Below are 22,521 nucleotides of genomic sequence, written 5' to 3'. Positions count from 1 at the left end.
CTATAAATTCCTATGCTATTTTCTCTTGCTAGAACGGTCCACATTTACGAACACACCTTTTTTCAAAACGGCGAAAAACACATTACAGTCAACTCTCGTTATAGCGGACACGCTCGGGGCGTCGTTTAGTGTCCGTAATAGCGAGAGTCCGCAATAGCGGGAGTCATTTCCAGTCAAACCTCTTTTGCCGGGGATCTGGATTTTGTCCGAAATAGCGAGTGTCCGCAATAGCGGGGTGTCCGCAAGGCGAGAGTGGACTGTATTCTTTTGTCTATATATTGTCCCTCGTGGCCTCGTTTTAAGCCAAAGATTCTTTTAATTATATTTCTGCAGATGCAATCGAGGCCAATTACCATGAAGACAATAAAAAGAATAATGTATTCTCCGCCATATTAGAATAATATGTGTATGATTACAAAAGAAACTATTCTATTAAAATACAGAAATACAATAATTCCGTTTAGGTTATCCAAATTAATTTTAAAAACGCTTCATTATTGTTTGTAATGGACCAATCGGGGAAAGCCTTGATGACCTTTGATGATCATGTTGGTATTGACGTCACTAACAGGATTAAACCTGTTACTGGTATTCATTCTACGATGACGGCCTCAGTTTCATTTCAGTAAATTTGAGAGAAAGAGAACTTCTGAAGTTATACCACCTGGCTCCTCGGCTATCTCTTTTGTTTCCCAGGTATTGTCCGTTTAGATTGAATTGGTGGCAATTGTTGTACCACCAGGCGCCTGTGTATCGTACAGCACAGTTACTGCTTGATCTGTCATTATCTCTGTCTTTTGTGCTAAACGCCATGTTATTATGCACTGCTAACGAATCTCCCGCTGTACCTGAATATGAACCCACTTCAAGTCGATACTGTGCCTGCTCATCACCAATGTTGAACTTGCCATATTTGGCATACCGTTTACCTCCGCTCCAGTCCTCCAGCTCCACTCGTAGAGAGCTGGGTCTAGAGGCCGTCAGTCGGTGGATTTTGTCGTTTCCTAACCAGAACTCAGCAGCCAGCTGACCAAAGCCTGCTTTGTAGTCGTTCCATCCCCGATAGAAGTCTACCGAGCCATCCTGTCTTCGCTGAAACACTGTCCAGCCTCCACCGTCAGTGCGCATGTCACAGTAGACAGTAAAGTGTCCTCTACCGTCTGGGTTGACAGAGTACAATCCACTTTGAGTGTGGCCTGCTTTGAGCAGATCAAAACAATCTGACAAAAAAGAAACGTGTGCCTTAAATTGGCTTTTCTGTTTAAGTAGACACTATATTCGAAATGTTCCGTCAATTTGGTACATAGAATATTTGAAAGAAATTTCCGTGACGTTAAAATATTTGGTCTAATACGGAGATACAATAAGTACAAAAAAGGCGAAGAAAAAAGCGTGCTTGCGTTTTGTCCTGATGGGTACGGCGGTTTTGTCAGCGCTAGCGAGTTTGACGAATATTGGAACTTGAGGTCGTGAGATGGGATTATATAGCAAACAAAGTTTTGCTAACGACGGTTTGAAACGGCGCGGAAGCGGGAAAAAACTCGGTAGAGCTGTTCGCTTGGCAGCCAACACTTGTTACTCCATGCCAGAGGTACAGGATCTAGTTTCTAGTCTACGCGAAGAGATGGCAGCAAATACTGAATCCTTAAAGAAACAACAGCAAACGAACGAAGCATAGAGAAAAATTAGCAAGTGAAGAAAACATTGAGCACAATCTGTCTGTGACACATTCCATTATTTTTATCTTACCTCTGGGTTTCCTAACTTCAACATAACTTATTGTTTCGATGTGAAACACTCCTGCACTTGTAGCCACACAAATGTAATTTCCAGCATCCTCTTCTCTCAAGTCAGTTAAGATAAGCGCCTCGTTTGTCCTGTGACTCCTCCCCAGGGGCAGTGCTGCTCCTTGTCTTTTCCAGCTGATGACTGGTCGTGGATCACCGGTAGCGCTGCAGTTTAACGTCAAAGTGTCGCCAGGAGAAGCAAACACTTTTCCAGGTGGCTAACGGGTAAACACAGGTGGTGAAATCACAACTAGCTGAGTTTTCCTTTCAACATTTCCTAAAAGGTTGACTGCTGAACAGAAGTATGTGTCAGAGTCAACTTAACGGGCATCAGAAATTTGTAAGACACTGTTGTTATACTGCGCCCTCCCCTGGGGTAACTGACCAGACGACTTCCTCCAGGTGACCACTGGCGTCGGGTATCCGGTCACGCGACAGGTTGGTATGGTGACGATACTTCCTTCAGTGACGTAAGAAGGGCCCGGATGAAGAGAAACACGAGGATGAACTGCAACCAATTAATAACACTTAGTTCATGAATTGATTTTTATTTAGGTATATAATAAGAAGCGGGTTTTGCTTTTAGAGGAATGAAATGTGGCCTGACTATTTTTTAAAATGGAGAAGTCTAAAATTAAAGAAACATGAAGAAAGCACTTCAAGGCACTGAAGCAGTATCGTAATGTCATTTTAAAAATTCTTCTTGTTACGGTTGTTAAAAGACATTTTTTACAATAAGAACAAGATTTTAGTTAATCAAAGTATAAAAGCCTTATTCAGGATTAAAATGGAACGGATTATTTTAAGAAGAACTGGTAAATATTGTTTGCTTCCAATCGACTTCCAAAGAAACGGGTTGCTTACTAAATTAAACGGGAAATGTTTTCTGTTACTCAAATGTGAATATTGGATACCTCAAAATTTTAAACATGTTTGAACTACAAGGACTCACTGTACATGTATAACTTTGTGAAGCATTGAAAAGTTTTTTTTTTAGTAATTACAATAACCAGAGTTTTACCATTTACTGCTAATCGCACCACTTCCCGTGAATTGCCCAGAATGTTTATTGCTGAACACTGGTACACGCCTGAGTCATTTCCTGTCACCTTAGTCAGCTGCAACTTTCCTCCTGAAACCGCTGATTGAGTGATTTCTGACTGATTGTCCAGTTTACTCCTTCACAGCGGTCAAACGCAAAAATTGACGTCACGTCCGGTCTTCGCCGCCTCGAACTTTCGACTTGAAAGTGAGCAAAATTTTGCAAGAAATTGTTAAAGAAATAGTACGGTGAAAGACAGTAGAATTTTATAGATCTTTCAAGAACGAATATGCTACCTCCAGTTTATATCTAGAGTTAACTAGGAGAGTTTCTGGTAGGAGAACATTAGCTAAATTACGTATTGGTAATCACAAGTTAATGATCGAACTGGGCAGATATAACAATACGCCCAGAGATAATAGGCCTTGTACAGTCTGTGATTGTAATAAAACCAAAGAAGAAATTCATTTCCTCTTTTATTGTTCCAAATATGCAACAATAAGAGACAACTTTGACAAGAAAATACGACCTATCATCCAAAATGTCAGCCGGCTACCAGTGCCTGACTTGATTTTAGAATTAATGTATTCTTCCGATTATTTTCTGACCATGCAATTAATTAAATTTATATCATCTTGTTTTGATTCACGTGACAAAATACTATCAATGTAATTAATTTTATATCTGTCCATTTTTTTATTATTATTTAATTTTTTTACTATTATTATTATTATTATTATTATTATTATTACTTAATAAGTTGTACGCTTTTGCAATATTGTAGCAAATTGTACAGTCATGCAAATAAAGCTTGTTGTTGTTGGTGTCGTTATTGCGCGCCTCTATGTACAGAATCTACGTCATTTTGTGAGTATAACTTTGGCATAATTTGGCAAAATTTCGAGCACTGCTAGTAGCATAATAATATTCCACTTTTAGGAGCACAATCCGCCAAAGCCTAGACAGTCCCCCTGACAACCTGAAGTGCTCTTGCGTGGGGGTCAACTGTCTGGTGGTGTTTCAGAAACTTTTTTCTTTCTTAAATCCCGTCTTTAAACCCTTTCAAAATTTCATTCAAATTCAGGGGAAAAGGTCGTGAAATCCGACCTTTACAATTTTTTACGTTGTAACATGCAACCGATTTGAATTTGAGTCAAACAGTTATGACATTTATTTGCCTGTTCCATAGAAAAAAGAAATGGTAGGCTGGTTTTAAATCTTGCGATCTCGTTTAAATTAAAATAACATAAATGGAATAAATTACAACAACACATACTAACATAAGACCAACATAAGACCAACATAAGCACAGCAAGGTAGCCTGGGTACCAGTTGTCAACAGTGGTCAATACTATAAATTCCTATGCTATTTTCTCTTGCTAGAACGGTCCACATTTACGAACACACCTTTTTTCAAAACGGCGAAAAACACATTACAGTCAACTCTCGTTATAGCGGACACCCTCGGGGCGTCGTTTAGTGTCCGTAATAGCGAGAGTCCGCAATAGCGGGAGTCATTTCCAGTCAAACCTCTTTTGCCGGGGATCTGGATTTTGTCCGAAATAGCGAGTGTCCGCAATAGCGGGGTGTCCGCAAGGCGAGAGTGGACTGTATTCTTTTGTCTATATATTGTCCCTCGTGGCCTCGTTTTAAGCCAAAGATTCTTTTAATTATATTTCTGCAGATGCAATCGAGGCCAATTACCATGAAGACAATAAAAAGAATAATGTATTCTCCGCCATATTAGAATAATATGTGTATGATTACAAAAGAAACTATTCTATTAAAATACAGAAATACAATAATTCCGTTTAGGTTATCCAAATTAATTTTAAAAACGCTTCATTATTGTTTGTAATGGACCAATCGGGGAAAGCCTTGATGACCTTTGATGATCATGTTGGTATTGACGTCACTAACAGGATTAAACCTGTTACTGGTATTCATTCTACGATGACGGCCTCAGTTTCATTTCAGTAAATTTGAGAGAAAGAGAACTTCTGAAGTTATACCACCTGGCTCCTCGGCTATCTCTTTTGTTTCCCAGGTATTGTCCGTTTAGATTGAATTGGTGGCAATTGTTGTACCACCAGGCGCCTGTGTATCGTACAGCACAGTTACTGCTTGATCTGTCATTATCTCTGTCTTTTGTGCTAAACGCCATGTTATTATGCACTGCTAACGAATCTCCCGCTGTACCTGAATATGAACCCACTTCAAGTCGATACTGTGCCTGCTCATCACCAATGTTGAACTTGCCATATTTGGCATACCGTTTACCTCCGCTCCAGTCCTCCAGCTCCACTCGTAGAGAGCTGGGTCTAGAGGCCGTCAGTCGGTGGATTTTGTCGTTTCCTAACCAGAACTCAGCAGCCAGCTGACCAAAGCCTGCTTTGTAGTCGTTCCATCCCCGATAGAAGTCTACCGAGCCATCCTGTCTTCGCTGAAACACTGTCCAGCCTCCACCGTCAGTGCGCATGTCACAGTAGACAGTAAAGTGTCCTCTACCGTCTGGGTTGACAGAGTACAATCCACTTTGAGTGTGGCCTGCTTTGAGCAGATCAAAACAATCTGACAAAAAAGAAACGTGTGCCTTTAATTGGCTTTTCTGTTTAAGTAGACACTATATTCGAAATGTTCCGTCAATTTGGTACATAGAATATTTGAAAGAAATTTCCGTGACGTTAAAATATTTGGTCTAATACGGAGATACAATAAGTACAAAAAAGGCGAAGAAAAAAGCGTGCTTGCGTTTTGTCCTGATGGGTACGGCGGTTTTGTCAGCGCTAGCGAGTTTGACGAATATTGGAACTTGAGGTCGTGAGATGGGATTATATAGCAAACAAAGTTTTGCTAACGACGGTTTGAAACGGCGCGGAAGCGGGAAAAAACTCGGTAGAGCTGTTCGCTTGGCAGCCAACACTTGTTACTCCATGCCAGAGGTACAGGATCTAGTTTCTAGTCTACGCGAAGAGATGGCAGCAAATACTGAATCCTTAAAGAAACAACAGCAAACGAACGAAGCATAGAGAAAAATTAGCAAGTGAAGAAAACATTGAGCACAATCTGTCTGTGACACATTCCATTATTTTAATCTTACCTCTGGGTTTCCTAACTTCAACATAACTTATTGTTTCGATGTGAAACAATCCTGCACTTGTAGCCACACAAATGTAATTTCCAGCATCCTCTTCTCTCAAGTCAGTTAAGATAAGCGCCTCGTTTGTCCTATGACTCCTCCCCACGGGCAGTGCTGCTCCTTGTCTTTTCCAGCTGATTACTGGTCGTGGATCACCGGTAGCGCTGCAGTTTAACGTCAAAGGGTAACCAGTAGAAGCAAACACCTTTCCAGGTGGCTTAACGGTAAACGAAGGAAGTGAAATCACAACTAGCTGAGTTTTCCTTTCAACATTTCCTAAAAGGTTGACTGCTGAACAGAAGTATGTGTCAGAGTCAACTTTACGGACATCAGAAATTTGTAAGACACTGTTGTTATACTGCGCCCTCCCCTGGGGTAACTGACCAGACGACTTCCTCCAGGTGACCACTGGCGCCGGGTATCCGGTCACGTGACAGGTTGGAAGGGTGACGTTACTTCCTTGAATGACGTGATAAGGTCCCGGATGAAGAGAAACGCGAGGATGAACTGCAACCAAGTAAATAACACTTAGTTCATGAATTGATTTTAAATTAAGTTTTGCTTTTAGAGGAATCAAACCGGAGGCAGGACTATTTTTTTAAAATGAAGAAGTCTAAAATTCAAGAAAGCACTTCAAGGCACTGTAGTAGTATCCTTACGTCATTTTAAAAATGTAAAAGGAAACATTCTTCCTGTTACGGTTGTTAAAAGACATTTTTACAATAAGATTTTAGTTAATAGACGTATAAAACCCTTATTCAGGATTAAAATGGAAGAAAAATTGAAGAACTGGTAAATAGTGTTTGCTTCCAATCGACTTCCAAAGTAACGGGTTGCTTCCTAAAGAAAACGGGAAATGCTTTGTGTTACTCGAATGTGAATATGGGTAATCTCAAAATTTTAAACATGTTTGCTATAACTACAAGGACTCACGATTTAACTGTGTGACACATTGTAAAGTTTATTACAGTAAACTTAGCCTGCGTGGCAGGCGTCGTTAGTTTCTAGCGCGCGTATGGGAGAAACGCGAAAGGCGCGAGAGGGCCACGCGAGGAAAAATTCGAGAAGACGGCGTCTCCTCGATTTTTTCCTCGCGCGGCCTTCTCGCGATCGCGCACTCTTTTACGCGCGCTAAAAACTACACAGACGCCTGCTACGCAGGCTAAAGTAAACTACAATAACCAAAATTTTACCATTTACTGCTAATCGCACCACTTCCCGTGAATTCCCCAGGATGTTTGTTGCTGAACACTGATACACGCCCGACTCATTTCCTGTCACTTTAGTCAACTGCAACTTTCCTCTTGAAACTTCTGACTGAGTGATTTCTGACTGATTATCCAGTTTACTCCACACCACTGCAGGCTCAGGATTACCGCTGGCTGAACACTGAAACGAGGCTGATCCACCTTCGTTCACTGTCAACGTCACAGGAGAAACAACAACAGCAGGAGATGAAATCGATTCACCAGGTTCTCCTTTACTCCCCGGCATGCCTGCGGGTCCTATGTCTCCTTTCTCGCCTTTGAGTCCAGTCTCTCCCTTTATCCCCGCAGGTCCCACAATGCCTTGCTTGCCGCTCTTTCCTGGCGATCCCATAATGCCTTTATCTCCCTTGTTTCCAGTTCTTCCTTTCTGTCCTCTTCGTCCCCGGGCTCCTTTGTGTCCTCTTGGTCCAGGTGGACCGGGAGGGCCTGGGGGACCTGACGAGCACGTGACACCCTTTGACTGACAGAGATGCAATCTCCCCTCTGATAAAAGTTTGTTGATTTTAGTCATCGTTTCAGCTGTGCTTTTAGATTCTGTCTCATTCTTGGTTGATTCAACTTGACGGCTGTGTCTATGTTTATAGCGCCGAATTCCTACAAAGGAAATAAAAAAGGGTTTGAAACCACTTCTACTTACAAAGGCAGAAAATTAAATAATAATCCTTTCACAGATTGGTGTCTTTTTTTAATTAGTTCTTTGAAGAATCTCTTTAGTTTTGAAAGTAAGGAAGAAAAGCAATTTCTGGTGTGCGTTTTTGTTCGTTCTGGCATCTTCGCAGGAATCCTTGCTCCAGGCAAGCATTTATTGCTCTTCAACCCACAAGATGGCTGAGACGGAAATAGTTGACATTTTATTATCTGTAAAAATAGTAATAGCAAGAGCGCGAGTGACGTCACGTCTCAGACAAGACTCAGACAAACAAACCGAAATTGCGGACGATTTTTCTTAAACACTTTCTAAAACAGCCAGTGTTGATAACACACTTTCATAAAACGAAAACTTCGCTTAGAACCCTTCTATTTCCCTTGAACACGTTGATGTTTTCTGAGCCTCGTGGGGTATAATCAATTGCATTCTATTTTTAGACATCGCACGCTTTGCTATTGGACTTCTGAGTTGAACACTCCTTGGTAAATATTCTGATGAAAAAGCTGTTATATTATCATTTTGTGAGTCAGAGTTAAAGCAAAATTAGGTCGATTCACTTTTTGCGTTTGAAGTTGTTTGCATTAGATTAAAGAAAACATGACCTGCTAACCCTAGCTTCCGTTTTCGTGGCGGCTGCATAACACAAAGAGAACAAACACGTTCATTCGTTATTTGTTTTAACTCTTTGCTATTTCCATGGCATTTTCATTGGAACAAGCTTTTATTCCAATGATTGTATCGTATTATTGCAACAACTTGTAAACTCTAGCTTGTAATGTAAGACAAACTTACCAGGAGCATTCTTGATTATGTCTGGATCGTTTGACGGCGGCTTGTCCTCCGCAACGCTTTCAAGAGCGTTTATTCTTTTCTTGTGCTCGTGCAACTCAAGCTCAACTCTTACAAGTCACGCGCTTAGATCACCCACAGCGGAAAGTATTCCCTTGAGAAAATAAAACAGTCCCTTGAGAGTTAACAAGAATGCAATCCCTTCCGGTTCAGATTTTAGCCCAGTAAACGCTATTCTCCTTCTTTTTGCTTGTAAACAAGAAAAAAAGTCGAAAAACCGGCGCAGTAGAACACAATGGACAAAACAGAAATTATGGACGCAAATGAAGGCATACTTTGCTTTTGAACAGCCATGATTATGGTGATCAGTGTTTCAGCAATCCGCAATTCTGCAACGTAGAGGAATGAATACTGCTTCAGCTTGTTACGTGATACTATGATAACGAGTTTGGGTAACTTGCCAAATTATCTGCTATTCCAGTATCAAGCAAGACAAAGTTCCCGGGGGGGGGGGGGTACTCCCTATAATGGCCTATACGGGGAGGTTCCGCCCGAAAGGGGTATCTTTTTCAGGCTTCAGGTATATAAAAGGGTAGGGATTTTACGAGTTTAGGTATATGAAAGGGTGTGGAAATCTGTCATTTAGGTTTTTAAAACGGCCTTTTATTAAAATATTTCGAACAGACGCAATTTATGCCTGTATTATTTTAAATTATTAAGCGCTACACGAAAATGACAAGAAAAAGTCCTGTTTTAAGTCCACGCCACGTCTTTCAGGTATATGAAATGGGTACCTTTTTTCAGTTAAAGGTATACGGAAGGGGTACAATTTCTGTCAAAATGGTATATAAAAGGGTAAGGGGTTAGAACTCGGGGCGGAGCCTCCCCGTATAAATTTTTTTTGAGTACCCTCCTCCCCCCCCCGGGACAAAGTTCAAGTTATTTTTTCTTTTTGATAGATCGGATAAAGATAGGTCCGCTAGGCGTACATTTTTTGACTTGTTACCAGTCAGCAAACGGCTTGATCGATCGATCACTATATATAGCCGTAGTCAAAGTCAATGACCACATCATACAATACTATTTTAGGTCGTAAAGTGTGATCATCCGGTTGAGAGTAGTTCTGAGAAGAACTGTTGTTGGTGACTGACGTTTCGACAACCTGAGCGCAAGTCATCTTCAGAGTGAAGTTAAAATTTGTTGTCAGTCGATGATGTTATAAGTCTGGTACGTTGAAGTTGATTGGTCAGTTTAGCCGTGATGTTATTGGCTGTAAGACTCGTGTAACGTTTGTCAACAGTTATGGGTCAGTTTCGATCCGTCTATTGTCAATCAACTTAGCTCGTTTTGTTTGCGGTTCGTTTGTCAGTTGTGTTCTAAGTTTGTGTACCAGCTTTCAGAGTCAGTCGTTGCAAATAGTTAGTACTGTAAGTTAAGCATTCAGCAGAGTTCCAGTCCATATTGTGGTTAGTAACAAAACTTATCTCACCCGGACGATCACACTTTACAACCTACTGATACCCCCAAGGGTTCAAACCATTTACTATAATACTATATTAATTGAAAAGTGATGCGTGACACTGGTTGCCAATAGGCGTTTCCCATTTAAGCTAGTAAAACTGGCATTTTATTCTCCTTTTAATGCTCTTTTTTGTCCAAAAAATGCTGGGATTACGCTCATCTTTCAAAGTTATACTCTTCTGGTGAAAAAACTTTGTTTTATTTTGAAGAAATACATATACAAAATAAGGCATCACGTGTGTTTTACGTTAACTGAATCAAGTGAAAAACATATTTCTGTTTCTTTTTACATCTATATATCAAATGTGTCTGGTATTTCGTGACCATGGCATAGCTGACGCCATCTTGTTTTGATTTTTGGCAAGGACTGGGTACAACCTCTGAAAACTAACCGCTGACCGGCTAAAATAGCCCTGCTTTTACGTCAACTACAATGGAAAGGCAGTGTATGTGGAGAGCTGGGAAAATTGGAGCTTCGTAAAGGTCTTGAGAAGTGTTAGTACACCAAAAACAAGCAAAGTCATGCCTATGACAACAAAAAATGTAGATAAAATTGGTGGAAAATGCTAAATTATGCTAGCAGTTCTTTTTTTGAGAAGAAGTGTCAAAAAATGCTCGTTAAGCCAAATTATGCACAACAAAATGCTAGCATAATTGGGAGGTCCTAGTTGCCATCGAAAAGCTACAATATACGTCCCAAACTGAAATCATTTCTTGTCTACTATACACGATTTTCAGCCCCGAAAAGCCGGCACAACACTCCGTTGGTATCATAGCAGTTCTCCTCCGATTTTGAACATGTTCAACATGACACGAGCATGGGACAAAGAAAAATTCTGAGTCCTCGAGATTCGGGAAGCATTCTATAAAATATCTCGACTGTACAAGTGGTCTAGACTCCAAAATAAGATAGTTAAAGGACTTTTTCTTGCACAGACCTATCACTTTAAGGAAAGAAAACCGTGACACATGGAAACGTTGTAAAAAATGGAATTTATTGACAACAACTTTTAAAACTATAAATATTTAAACTTTACATTTGATTTTCACAATGTCACGTTTAACATTTTGGTATAAGACTTCATTTTAAACCATTCAACTTTTATGATTACTTTTTCTTTTCTAGAAGTGCCTTCCTCCCCCAAGTTACCCTAACTAGTTTCAATGGTTGCTTGACTTTCTAATTAGCTTCCTATTGAGCTAAACGGCCTCTATAACTCAGCAATACATCAACAGCATACCGTAAAATTCCCGTTAAAGGCCCTGGGCTTATACAACTTCATAAGGGGTTCTGGATGGGCTTACAAGCGGAGGGGCTTATATCCGGGAGGGCTATTATAAGCGGAATACAAAAAAAAGTTTCGAAACGAAAAAGTCACAATAAAGCAACATTAAGCCCTGTTCAGTACTGTTATCCAGTAGAGGTTGGCTTATATCCGGGGCGGCTTATAACCGGATGTATTTTTTATGTTTCCAGGAAGATGGGCCTATAACCAGGGGGCTTGTAAGCGGCTGGGGTGAGGGGGGGGGGGGGGGGGCTTATAACCGGAATTTTCCAGTATCGTCTTTTCCGAGTGTATGCGTCGAAGAAACTTAATGAATAAATGCTGTGTTTAGACAGGGCGCTGAACTTCCTTTTTAGCGCCCTCATTTTAAAAGATCAGCGTTTGAACCAGGACCATTCTAACTCATTCTACACAACTCAGTCTCGTTACAGGAGAAAAGCCAGATACTGCTAACAAAAATATCAACTTATGATCCAGACTTAAAATATTGTCAAATTAAATTTACTTTATCCAAGCATGGAAACAAACAAAAAATATATATGTATTTCTAACACGTCTACACAATGTTATATTGAACGTTTGCGTTTTGCCTATTAACTACCTTATTACATGATATTTCCGCGACACGCTAATTTCGCGATTTTGAGGTGCGCATATTTCGCGACACTTAAATTTCGTGATTTTGCAAGAATGATGTATTTTGAATCACTTTAATTTCGCGTTTTTGAGTAGACACAATTTACATTTCCTTGGCAATATTATTTTACATGCCCTTGAATTAAATAAAAACAACTTCATTTATCCGGATTAATAAAAAAAAAACGTCAAAATTAACAAAAAAGCAAGGGTGGGACTAAATCTCGGCAAATAGCTACAGTTATTGTTTTTGAGTCAATGACGACAACATCCCCATTTAGATTAATAATTCCTTCCTTCAGTGGCACTAAAATTATTTTTTCTTAATTATTGACATAATGTGGGTCACTTAATTTTCGCATCATGTTATGTTCGCGACACTTTTTGTTCGCGTCACTTTAATTTTGCGATTTTTTTGGAATCGCGAAATTAACGTGTCGCGAAAATTTCATGTAATAAAATAGTTAATTTTGACGTAGTAACGTTCAACCGATTGAAATTTGAGCCAAACGGTTATGTTTGCCAGTGATACGGTAAAGGTTACATTTATTTGCCTATTCCGTAGAAAAAAGAAAGCTACTTTTAAATCTTACGACTTCGCAAGCCAAATCAAAGCGGAACGGATTAAATTATAATAACATAAATGGAATAACTTACAACAACACATACTAACTATAAGACTAACATGAGCACAGTGAGGTAGCCTGGGTACCAATCACTATCAATCGGTTTTTTTTCCGAGAGCGCGAGAGGTGCGTGAAGCTCGCGCTCTGGTAAAGATAAGAGGCTGGTACCCAGGCTATCAGCTGTAAAAAAAAGTTGTCAACAGCGGTCAATACTATAAATTCCTCTGTTTTTTGCTAGAACGGACCACACTTACGAATACACCTTTTTCCAAAATGGCGGAAAATACATTATTCTTTTGTCTACATATTGTCCCTCATAGCCTCGCTTTAAGCCAAAGATTCTTTCAAATTCTGCAGATGCGATCGTGGCAATGAGGTCCAATTATCATGAAGTCAGTTAAAATAATAATGTATTTTCCATTATTTTAGAATAAGCTGTATGATTACAAAGGAAACTGTTCTATTAAACAAGATTTCCGTTTACGTTATCCAAATTAATTTTAAAAACGCTTTATCATTGTTTGATATGTACTTAAAATTAATCTATCATAAAAATAGGGAAAAATCCCTCATTCACCGTGACAACAAATCATTTCCGCGTACTACTCATTTCCGCGTACGACGCCAAACGGCAGACGGCAAAAGTTTAATTTTTGCCGTTCGCGGGTATGTACTTCACTAACAGGATTAAACCTGTTACTGGTATTCCTTCTACGATGACGGCCTCAGTTTCATTTCAGTAAATTTGAGAGAGAGAGAACTTCTAAATCTTTTCCACGCCACCCCTTGCCAACCACGTTTGTTTCCCAGGTATTGTCCGTTTAGATTGGAGTTGGCGCAACTGTGGTACCACCAGGCGCCTTTGTTGTTTGTAGCAGAACAGTGGCTGCTCCATCCGTCATTATCTCTATCTTTTGTGCTAAACGCCATGTTATTATGATATGTTAACGAATCTCCCGCTGTACCTGAATATGAACCCACTTCAAGTCGATACTTCGCCTGCTCATCACCAATGTTGAACTTGCCATATTTGGCATACGCTTTACCTCCGCTCCAGTCCTCCAGCTCCACTCGTAGAGAGCTCGGTCTAGAGGCCGTCAGTCGGTGGATTTTGTCGTTTCCTAACCAGAACTCAGCAGTCAGCTGACCAAAACCTGCTTTGTAGTCGTTCCATCCCCGATAGAAGTCTACCGAGCCATCCTGTCTTCGCTGAAACACTGTCCAGCCTCCACCGTCAGTGCGCATGTCACAGTAGATAGTAAAATGTCCTCTACCGTCTGGGTTGACAGAGTACAATCCACTTTGAGTGTGGCCTGATTTGAGGAGATCTGAACAATCTGACAATAAATAAAGTGCTTGTTTTAAATTTGCTTCTCAGTTTAACAAGGATCTATAAGAATTTTTCAGAGAGCTGTTAATGTTACTTGTGTCTTGTTTGTTACGTGTATAACACACTTTACTCCGTCCACCCATGGGAAAATAGTAGACGCGCTTAACTTTAATAATTAAGTTGTGCTTCAATAATTATACCACTTAGCAAAGTGAAGGGTACTAACATATTGCGGCATTCCTGAAATCAATCTAATAATCTCTTGTTGACAAATGTAATCATTCCATCTATAACTTACCTTTCAGTTTTCTTACTTCAACATAACTTATTGCCTCGATATCAAACACTCCTGCACTTCTAGCCACACAAATATAGATCCCAGCATCCTCTTCTCTAACATCTCTTATGACAAGCGCCTCGTTTGTCCTGTGACTCCTCCCCACGGGCAGTGCTGCTCCTTGTCTTTCCCAGCTGATGACTGGTCGTGGATCACCGGTAGTGCTGCAGTTTAACGTCAAAGTGTCGCCAAAACCAACAGTAACTTTTCCAGGTGGCTTAACGGTAAACACAGGAAGTGAAATCACAACTAGTAGAGTTTTTATTTCAACATTTCCTAAAAGGTTGACTGCTGAACAGAAGTATGTGTCAGAGTCAACTTTACGGACATCAGAAATTTGTAAGACACTGTTGTTATACTGCGCCCTCCCCTGGGGTAACTGACCAGACGACTTCCTCCAGGTGACCACTGGCGCCGGGTATCCGGTCACGTGACAGGTTGGAAGGGTGACGTTACTTCCTTGAATGACGTGATAAGGTCCCGGATGAAGAGAAACGCGAGGATGAACTGCAACCAAGTAAATAACACTTAGTTTATGAATTGATTTTAAATTAAGTTTTGCTTTAAGAGGAATCAAACCGGAGGCAGGACTATTTTTTTAAAATGAAGAAGTCTTAAATTCAAGAAAGCACTTCAAGGCACTGTAGTAGTATCCTTATGTCATTTTAAAAATGTAAAAGGAAACATTCTTCCTGTTACGGTTGTTAAAAGACATTTTTACAATAAGATTTTAGTTAATAGACGTATAAAACCCTTATTCAGGATTAAAATGGAAGAAAAATTGAAGAACTGGTAAATAGTGTTTGCTTCCAATCGACTTCCAAAGTAACGGGTTGCTTCCTAAAGAAAACGAGAAATGCTTTGTGTTACTCGAATGTGAATATGGGTAATCTCAAAATTTTAAACATGTTTGCTATAACTACAAGGACTCACGGTATTACTGTGTGACACATTGTAAAGATTATTACAGTAAATTACAATAACCAAAATTTTACCATTCACTGCTAATCGCACCACTTCCAGTGAATTCCCCAGGATGTTTGTTGCTGAACACTGATACACGCCTGAGTCATTTCCTGTCACTTTAGTCAACTGCAACTTTCCTCTTGAAACCTCTGACTGAGTGATTTCTGACTGATTGTCCAGTTTACTCCACACTACTGCAGGCTCAGGATTACCGCTGGCTGAACACTGAAACGAGGCTGATCCACCTTCGTTCACTGTCAACGTCACAGGAGAAACAACAACAGCAGGAGATGAAATCGATTCACCAGGTTCTCCTTTACTTCCCGGCATGCCTGCGGGTCCTATGTCTCCTTTCTCGCCTTTGAGTCCAGTCTCTCCCTTTATCCCCGAAGGTCCCACAATGCCTTGCTTTCCGCTCTTTCCTGGCGATCCCATATTGCCTTTATCTCCCTTGTTTCCAGTTCTTCCTTTCTGTCCTCTTCGTCCCCGGGCTCCTTTGTGTCCTCTTGGTCCAGGTCGACCGGGAGGGCCTGGGGGACCTGACGAGCAAGTGACACCCTTTGACTGACAGAGATGTAGTCTGCCCTCTGATAAAAGTTTGTTGATTTTGATCATCGATTCTGTTGTGCTTTTTGCTTCTGAATCGTTTTTTGTTGACTCAACATGACGGCTGTGTCTATGTTTATAGGACTGAATTCCTACGAAGGAAATAAAAGTGGATTTTAAGCCACTTCTTATTATAAAAGCCAAAAAAGAAAGAGTAATCCTTTTTTACAGATTGGTGTCTTTAAAGAGGGTCCTGAAGGGGGGGTACCAAATCCCATTTCCCAGCCCAAATTTTGCCCAAATCCCATTTCCCAGCCTATTTTTTGTCCAAATCCCATTCCCAGTAGTAAAATTCCCAGTGTATGGAAAACCGGACTTAAGCATAATATATTTGTTGTTTTGATTGTCCTAAATGTAGTCCACTCCCTGAACTCTCCCTTCGGTAAACCCAGGTACACAGGCGTCGTTGAGCGAGTCCAGAAATATTGACTTGTATGTGCATTCTCAGAAATCTTTCAGCCCCACCTTCCTCCCCCCTCCCAAAAAAAAGGGGGGAAGCTGAAGAAACCAAACCATAATCGACAGCACCTTTGGAAACGCACGCACAGATGTTAAATTAAAAAATTTAGTACTTGTGGGTTTAATACCTATTCATACGGAGATTCATTACCGTGGAGACAGAAAGAAACCGGCTGGGTTGGTGTTCGTGGGGGGCTGCTGTCGCATCGACGGCGGACCGGGATGGATGGCGCAGTTTTAGTTTTCTGGCCGGCCTCAAGAGTCCTCATGGGCCCGATGAGGATAAGTAAGTAACTAAGTATTACGGCTTTAGACAAAGGTTATGACAATTTTTCTTGTAGATGTCGCGCTAATTTGTTGCGTAGTTAAATTTTTCATTTTAGCAAACTATTTTTACCCTAGCGCACACGTTGCATGTAAGAAACGCCACACGTCTCTGTGGTTTTTCATTGGTTTGTTTTAATGCACATGCAAGTTATCCTAGACTGTCCCCGTCTCGCACCTGGGTCACAGAAGGAATAGTTCAGGGAATGGACTATCCAAAATCATGTTCTGCTAGTTATATTATCACCAATACTGTTGAGAACATCACTTTTCATTTGTTCTTTTGTCTTGTAGAGGATGATAGAAATTTTCAGTAGCTTTAACTAAAGCTATCAAGTTTTTGACCCTTACTTACCACTACCCTGCAAAACTTACTATCACTTCTTTTAAATATTCCATTTGTGCCCATGCTCAGTCATAGCAGTTCAGAAGAGTAACTTAATCACTTACACGAAAATTGATCGACGCTTGATGGACACTCGTGCAGTGTAGTGGTTTCGTTTCAGAGTTAATTTTTAGCGTTTTAACTGTCTATGCCGGACTTTAAGAATATTATAGAGCGTAAAATATGCAGGTTTCGTCATGTACTGACATGCTTTCCATTCCCATTTTTTGTTTCCGAATCCCAGTCCCAGTTACCTAAATCCCATTTTCCCAGTCAAAAGATAGGCAAATCCCAGTCAAAATAGGCAAATCCCAGTTCCCATTTTACCCCTTCAGGACCCTCTTTAAAATTTTAAGTAGTTAGAGACCTCAAAGTAGTTTCTCTTTTTTTGAAAGTGAGGAAGAGAAAAATAATTTCTCGTGTGCGTTTATGTTCGTTTTGGCATCTCTGCAGGAATGTTTGCTCCAGACAAGTATTTTATGCTCTTTAACCCACAAGATGGCTGAGACGGAAATAATTGGCATTTTATTAGCTGTAATCTCTCCTATAAACAATGAAAACAGTTATTGCACTTCTGAGTAGACAATATATCCGTTGCAATTTTCTTATCAAAAAACTGTTTTATTATCATTCTCAGCTGTTAGTCAGAGTTTAAGCAAAATTAGGTCGATTCACTATTAATTTGCGTTTGAAGTTCTTTGTATGCATTGGATTGAGGAAAACATGACCTGCTAACCCTAGCTTCAGTTTTCGTGGCGGCTTCATAACACAAAGAGAACAAACACGTTCATTCATAGGTTGTTTTCACTCTTTGCTATTTCCAAGGCATTTTCATTGGAAAAAGCTTTTATTCTGATGATTGTATTGTATTATTCTAACAACTTGTAAATTCTAGCTTGTAATGTAAGACAAACTTACCAGGAGCATTCTTGATTATGTCTGGATCGTTTGACGGCGGTTTGGCCTCCGCAACGCTTTCAAGAGCGTTTATTCTTCTCTTGTGCTCATGTAACTCAAGCTCAACTCTTAAAAAACCCGCGCAGTAGAACAAAATGGACAAAACAGAAATTATGGAAGCAAAGGAAGGCATAGTTTGCTTTTGAACAGCCATGATTATGGTGATGTTTTAGTAATCCGCAAGTCTACAACGCAGAGGAATGAATACTGCTTCAGCTCGTTACGTGATACCGAAATCACGAGTTTGGGTAACTTGCCAAATTCTCTGCTATTCTTGTTATGCGACAAAGTTCAATTTTTGTTTTTATATCTCAGTACAGTTCGGATAAAGATAGGTCCGCTAGGCGTACATTAACAAGTCCGCAAACAAACTTGATCATGATAGCCGTAGTCAAAGTCAGTGCCCACATCATATGCATTGCAAATTTAGGTCATACATCAGGCCAGAATTTCTGTTGGTTTAAGGCCCATTGGATCTCATCCATTATTTGTCAGCAATCTGCAATTCAACAACGCAGTGGAATAAATACTGCTTCAGCTTGTTACGTGATACTATGATCACGAGTTTGAATAACTTGCCAAATTGTCTGTTATTCATGTCATGAAAGACAAAGTTTATTTTTTTTCATTTATTCATAGTTTGGATAAAGATGGCATTTTCAGAGTTTTGGTTGGTTGAACGTCCATTGGATCTATACCATCAGCAAGATCTAAGTTTATTCTTTTTTTTTGTTATTTTTTTATAGTGGCTCGATAAAGATAGGTGCGCTTGGCTTAAGGACTGGGTACAACCTCTGAAAATTAACCGCTGATCGGCTAAAGAAGCCCTGCTTTCAAGTCAACTACAATAAAAAGGCACCAAAAACAAGCAAATTCATGCTTTTGACAACAAAAAATATAGATAAAATTGGTGTAAAATACTAAATTATACTAGCAATTCTTTTTGAGAAGAAGAGTCCAAAAAATGCTCGTTAAGCAAAATTATGCCCAACAAAATGCTAGCATAATTGGTGGGCCTAGTTGCCAACCAAAAGCTACAACGTACGTCCCAAACTGAAATCATTTCTTGTCAACTATTAGCCCCGGTTTATAATTGCAATTTACTCTGAAACCCCTTAGAGGTATCACGATAGAAAGCAAATGTGTTTGCAACAATGTACACAGTTCTGGCAAACCAAAACAAGAAAACAACATATTTTTTTTACGTGGTCGCAAATATCCAGTAACCCCTTTCAACGTCATGGGACTCTTAACTTTAAAGAAACCGTAATTTAAAGTCCTTCACCATGTGCGAATTTGAAATGGGACACAAACACGATTTTCAGCCCCTAAAGGCTGGTTCTCATATAATCGCCTCGATCGTTTCTATAGCCTCTGTCACTTCTATAAGTTTCCCTGCGATCGGGGCCATTATATGAGAACATTACACAGACGATCGCTAACATCTGCAGCGATCGTGATCGCTTCGATCGCCCGTGTTCTATCGTACTAGCTTCTCTTTCCCTTCTTCGCCGTAAAACTGCAATATACCTGAAAAGATAGAAGGCCACGAGTTTTGCACTTTCATTCAAGGGTGCATTTGGGTTGGATCTAGGACTAAATTATTTTTCGTAGGTCTTCGCTCGTACCAGGCGATAGGGACGATCATATGAGATCCCCGATCGCCTCCAATCGCTTCGATCGCCTACGATCGTCTCAGTATTTGCAAACAATCGATGCGATAGAAACGATCGGGGCGATCTTAACATAAGCAGGCTTTAAACTCCGTTGGAATTAAATAGACAGTCAGTCCCCCTGATTTGGAAAGAATAATTCAACATTATGAAAGATTCAACACAACGAGATTCGGGAAGCATTCTACTAAATATCCCAGCTGTATACTTGGTCTAGACTCCGAGAATAAGAGTAGCTAAATGCTTTTTCTTGCACGGACCTATCACGTCTAACGAAAGAATACCGTGACACATGCAAACTTTGTAGTGCATGGAATTTATTGACAACAACTTTCAAAACGATAAATCTATAAACTTACATTTGATTTTCACAATGTCACGTTTAACATTTTGGTATAAGACTTCATTTAAAACCATTCAACTTTTATGATTATTTTTTTTCTAGAAGTGCCTTCCTCCCCCCAGTTACCACAATTAGTTTCAATGGTTGGTTACTTGACTGTCTTAGTTTCCTTTTGAGCTAAACGACCTCTATAACTCAGCAATACATCAACAGCATACCGTAAAATTCCGGTTATAAGCCCTGGGCTTATACAACTTTGCAAGAGATTCTGGGTTGGCGTATAAGCGGAGGGGCTGATATCCGGGAGGGCTATTAAAAGCGGAATAGAAAAAATGTTTCGAAACGAGCCACGGCAGTGTTGATCGAAATACGTTTGTAAGTTAAAAAGTCATAATAAAGCAACATTAAGCCCTGTTAGGGTTAGCTCTCCTTCGCATAACTCTCGCATTGCTGGTGAAAGCTTAGGTATATTCCCAGAATTTAAGAAAGGACAATTTTCAGAAATTAGCTCTTCGGAGTTCTTTTCTTTATAGAGATCTGAGTAAAATGAGTGTAGTTCGTCCATTATGCAGTTCGGGTCAACAGTAATATTACCATTCTTGCGTTCAAGTTTTCTTATAGTGCTTTTTGTCTTCTTATTGTTTTGTAGATTAAGGAAATACTTATTATTTTTCTCACCTTTTTCGTACCAAGTTGCACGTGATCGTATTATTGCTCCTTTCGTAATGTACTCGTATTCTTTTTCGTATGCGCTTTTTAAAGTGTCAATCAGTTCATTTTGTGTATCATCATTTGGAGAGTCAGCTCATTTTTCCTCAGCAATTTTCAGTTTATGTTCAATGCGCTTTATTTTTTCTCTCCGTTCTTTTGCTTTCGCTTTGCTATAAGTAATGGTCTCCTTACGGATATTGTATTTTAGCCAATCCCACTGAACTCTAGCATCATCAGAATAGTTAATCTCCTCAATCCAATCAGGAACAAGCTGCTCAATCAATTTAATGTATTGTTCATCATCGAGAAGACTATTATTAAATTTCCAAAAAGATGGACCGTGGTTTAAGTTCTTTACGCTATCAATATTCAAAATAATTGCGGAGTGGTCACTTTTGACGGAAGATAAGATGTCTACATTTTCTATGTCGTCCTGTAAAGAATTGCTGATTAACCAAAAGTCTAGTCGTCTTTGAATTAATGGATTTTTCTGTCTCCAAGTGAAGCGCTTTTTGTTCGGGTTGCGCACTCTCCATATATCGACCAGGTCATTTTGTAGCATAATATCATTGAGGTTCTTAATGCAATTCTTTATAGAAGGCCTTCCACCCGAACAGTCAAGATCTGGATCGAAAGTAGCATTAAAATCACCTCCAGTAATAATATAATGTTTAGATTGACATACTTTGTCTGCGAAGTGATTAGCAATTTCGTCTAAAAACTGACATTGTTTAGAGCCTTTTGTTGGGGCATAGATATTTGCTAGAAGAAACGGCGAGTCCTGAATTAAGGTATCTAGAATAACAAAATAATCTTCCCGAATCATCGGTATGCGTTGAATTAACTTTAAAATCCAAATTTTCCCGCACTAAAACAAGGACGCCTTTACTGCGCGATGTACCGTGAGAGAAAAACAACTCTCCTCTCCATTGTTTCCGCTACTGATTTTCAATCTCTTTTGTACTGTACGTTTCCTGCAGAAAAAAGATATCTGCATTTTGCTTAAGCAACCAGTTGAAAATACATTTTCTTTTTTCGAAAGAACGGATCCCTCTTACATTTAAAGAAAGCAGTTTAAATTGGAAATTGTTTCCCTCCATCAGATAAAAAAGATATTAACGGCTTTAAGCAAGATCACTTCTAAGACTTCTAAAAATATGCAATATGGCGACTGGTAATGATATAAACTGAATGCAAGGCATAGACTCAAAACAAAAACAACAAAAACAACGCTCGATAAAATACACCAAGCTGAAAACAATAAGATAATGCAAAGAACACTACATGCGACAATTAATACTACCATATTGATAAGTAAAGAAAAAAACAAAAGCGCAACCAACACAAAAAAACAAAGAAAAAAACACTTCACAGCAGTAATTAAAATAAACAACCAGCAAAGCTGTTGATTAGCTGCTAGCAACCGAATCTTGCAATCTAATTATCAATTTGCATAACGGTAGCTCCAGAATATTCAAATTTTTCAAAGTTCAACCGAAGGCCTACAACTTTATAACTTAAAACTGAATTACTCTGAAACAGGGATTAAATGTCCATCTACGTACAGTTTTTCCGGCTCTGCTCTACTGAAATAAGCTCTTTTGCCTTCTTTTTTAGCCTTTTTCAAGGTTTCGATCTGCTTCTTTCTGATATCCACGACTCCTTTAGGGAGATCGGGAGATATTCC

At 39.7% G+C, this 22,521-nt stretch overlaps 2 protein-coding genes, 1 long non-coding RNA gene and 1 pseudogene across 4 annotated transcripts in view; all 4 read right to left on the bottom strand.

Annotated features, from left to right (window-relative positions):
• Positions 1 to 320: 320 nt before the first annotated feature.
• On the bottom strand, positions 321 to 2,118 carry LOC144660995 (ryncolin-1 pseudogene; annotated as a pseudogene). Its single transcript, XR_013572180.1, has 3 exons — positions 2,113 to 2,118; positions 1,750 to 2,005; positions 321 to 1,220 (listed from the first exon to the last, which is right to left on the bottom strand). The product of XR_013572180.1 is annotated as a ryncolin-1 pseudogene (transcript).
• A 2,385-nt stretch (positions 2,119 to 4,503) lies between these two features.
• On the bottom strand, positions 4,504 to 9,090 carry LOC144660544 (uncharacterized). The gene is made up of 5 exons (XM_078521206.1): positions 8,950 to 9,090; positions 8,678 to 8,791; positions 7,162 to 7,830; positions 5,930 to 6,475; positions 4,504 to 5,400 (listed from the first exon to the last, which is right to left on the bottom strand). The coding sequence occupies exons 1-5, from the start codon at positions 9,026 to 9,028 to the stop codon at positions 4,778 to 4,780; spliced, it is 2,031 nt and encodes a 676-aa protein (XP_078377332.1). The 5' UTR covers positions 9,029 to 9,090; the 3' UTR covers positions 4,504 to 4,777.
• A 2,079-nt stretch (positions 9,091 to 11,169) lies between these two features.
• Positions 11,170 to 22,521, bottom strand: part of LOC144660554 (uncharacterized) — a 52,632-nt gene continuing 41,280 nt past the window's right edge. The window contains exon 2 of the long non-coding RNA XR_013572109.1: positions 11,170 to 12,696. This is a non-coding gene — a long non-coding RNA (uncharacterized LOC144660554). The remainder of the gene's footprint in view (positions 12,697 to 22,521) is intronic.
• The window catches only part of LOC144660994 (uncharacterized), a 41,913-nt gene continuing 30,561 nt past the window's right edge, over positions 11,170 to 22,521 (bottom strand). The window contains exons 12-13 of the mRNA XM_078521717.1: positions 14,372 to 14,917; positions 11,170 to 14,080 (exon numbers count right to left, since the gene is read on the bottom strand). Coding sequence (XP_078377843.1) covers positions 13,455 to 14,080; positions 14,372 to 14,917 — 1,172 coding nt within the window. The 3' untranslated portion in view covers positions 11,170 to 13,454. The remainder of the gene's footprint in view (positions 14,081 to 14,371; positions 14,918 to 22,521) is intronic.

Source organism: Oculina patagonica, chromosome 7 (assembly GCF_052425735.1).
Source record: "Oculina patagonica isolate OP01 chromosome 7, crgOcupat, whole genome shotgun sequence".
NCBI classification, from domain to species: domain Eukaryota; kingdom Metazoa; phylum Cnidaria; class Anthozoa; order Scleractinia; family Oculinidae; genus Oculina; species Oculina patagonica.
This window is presented reverse-complemented; position numbering and strand designations above follow the sequence as displayed.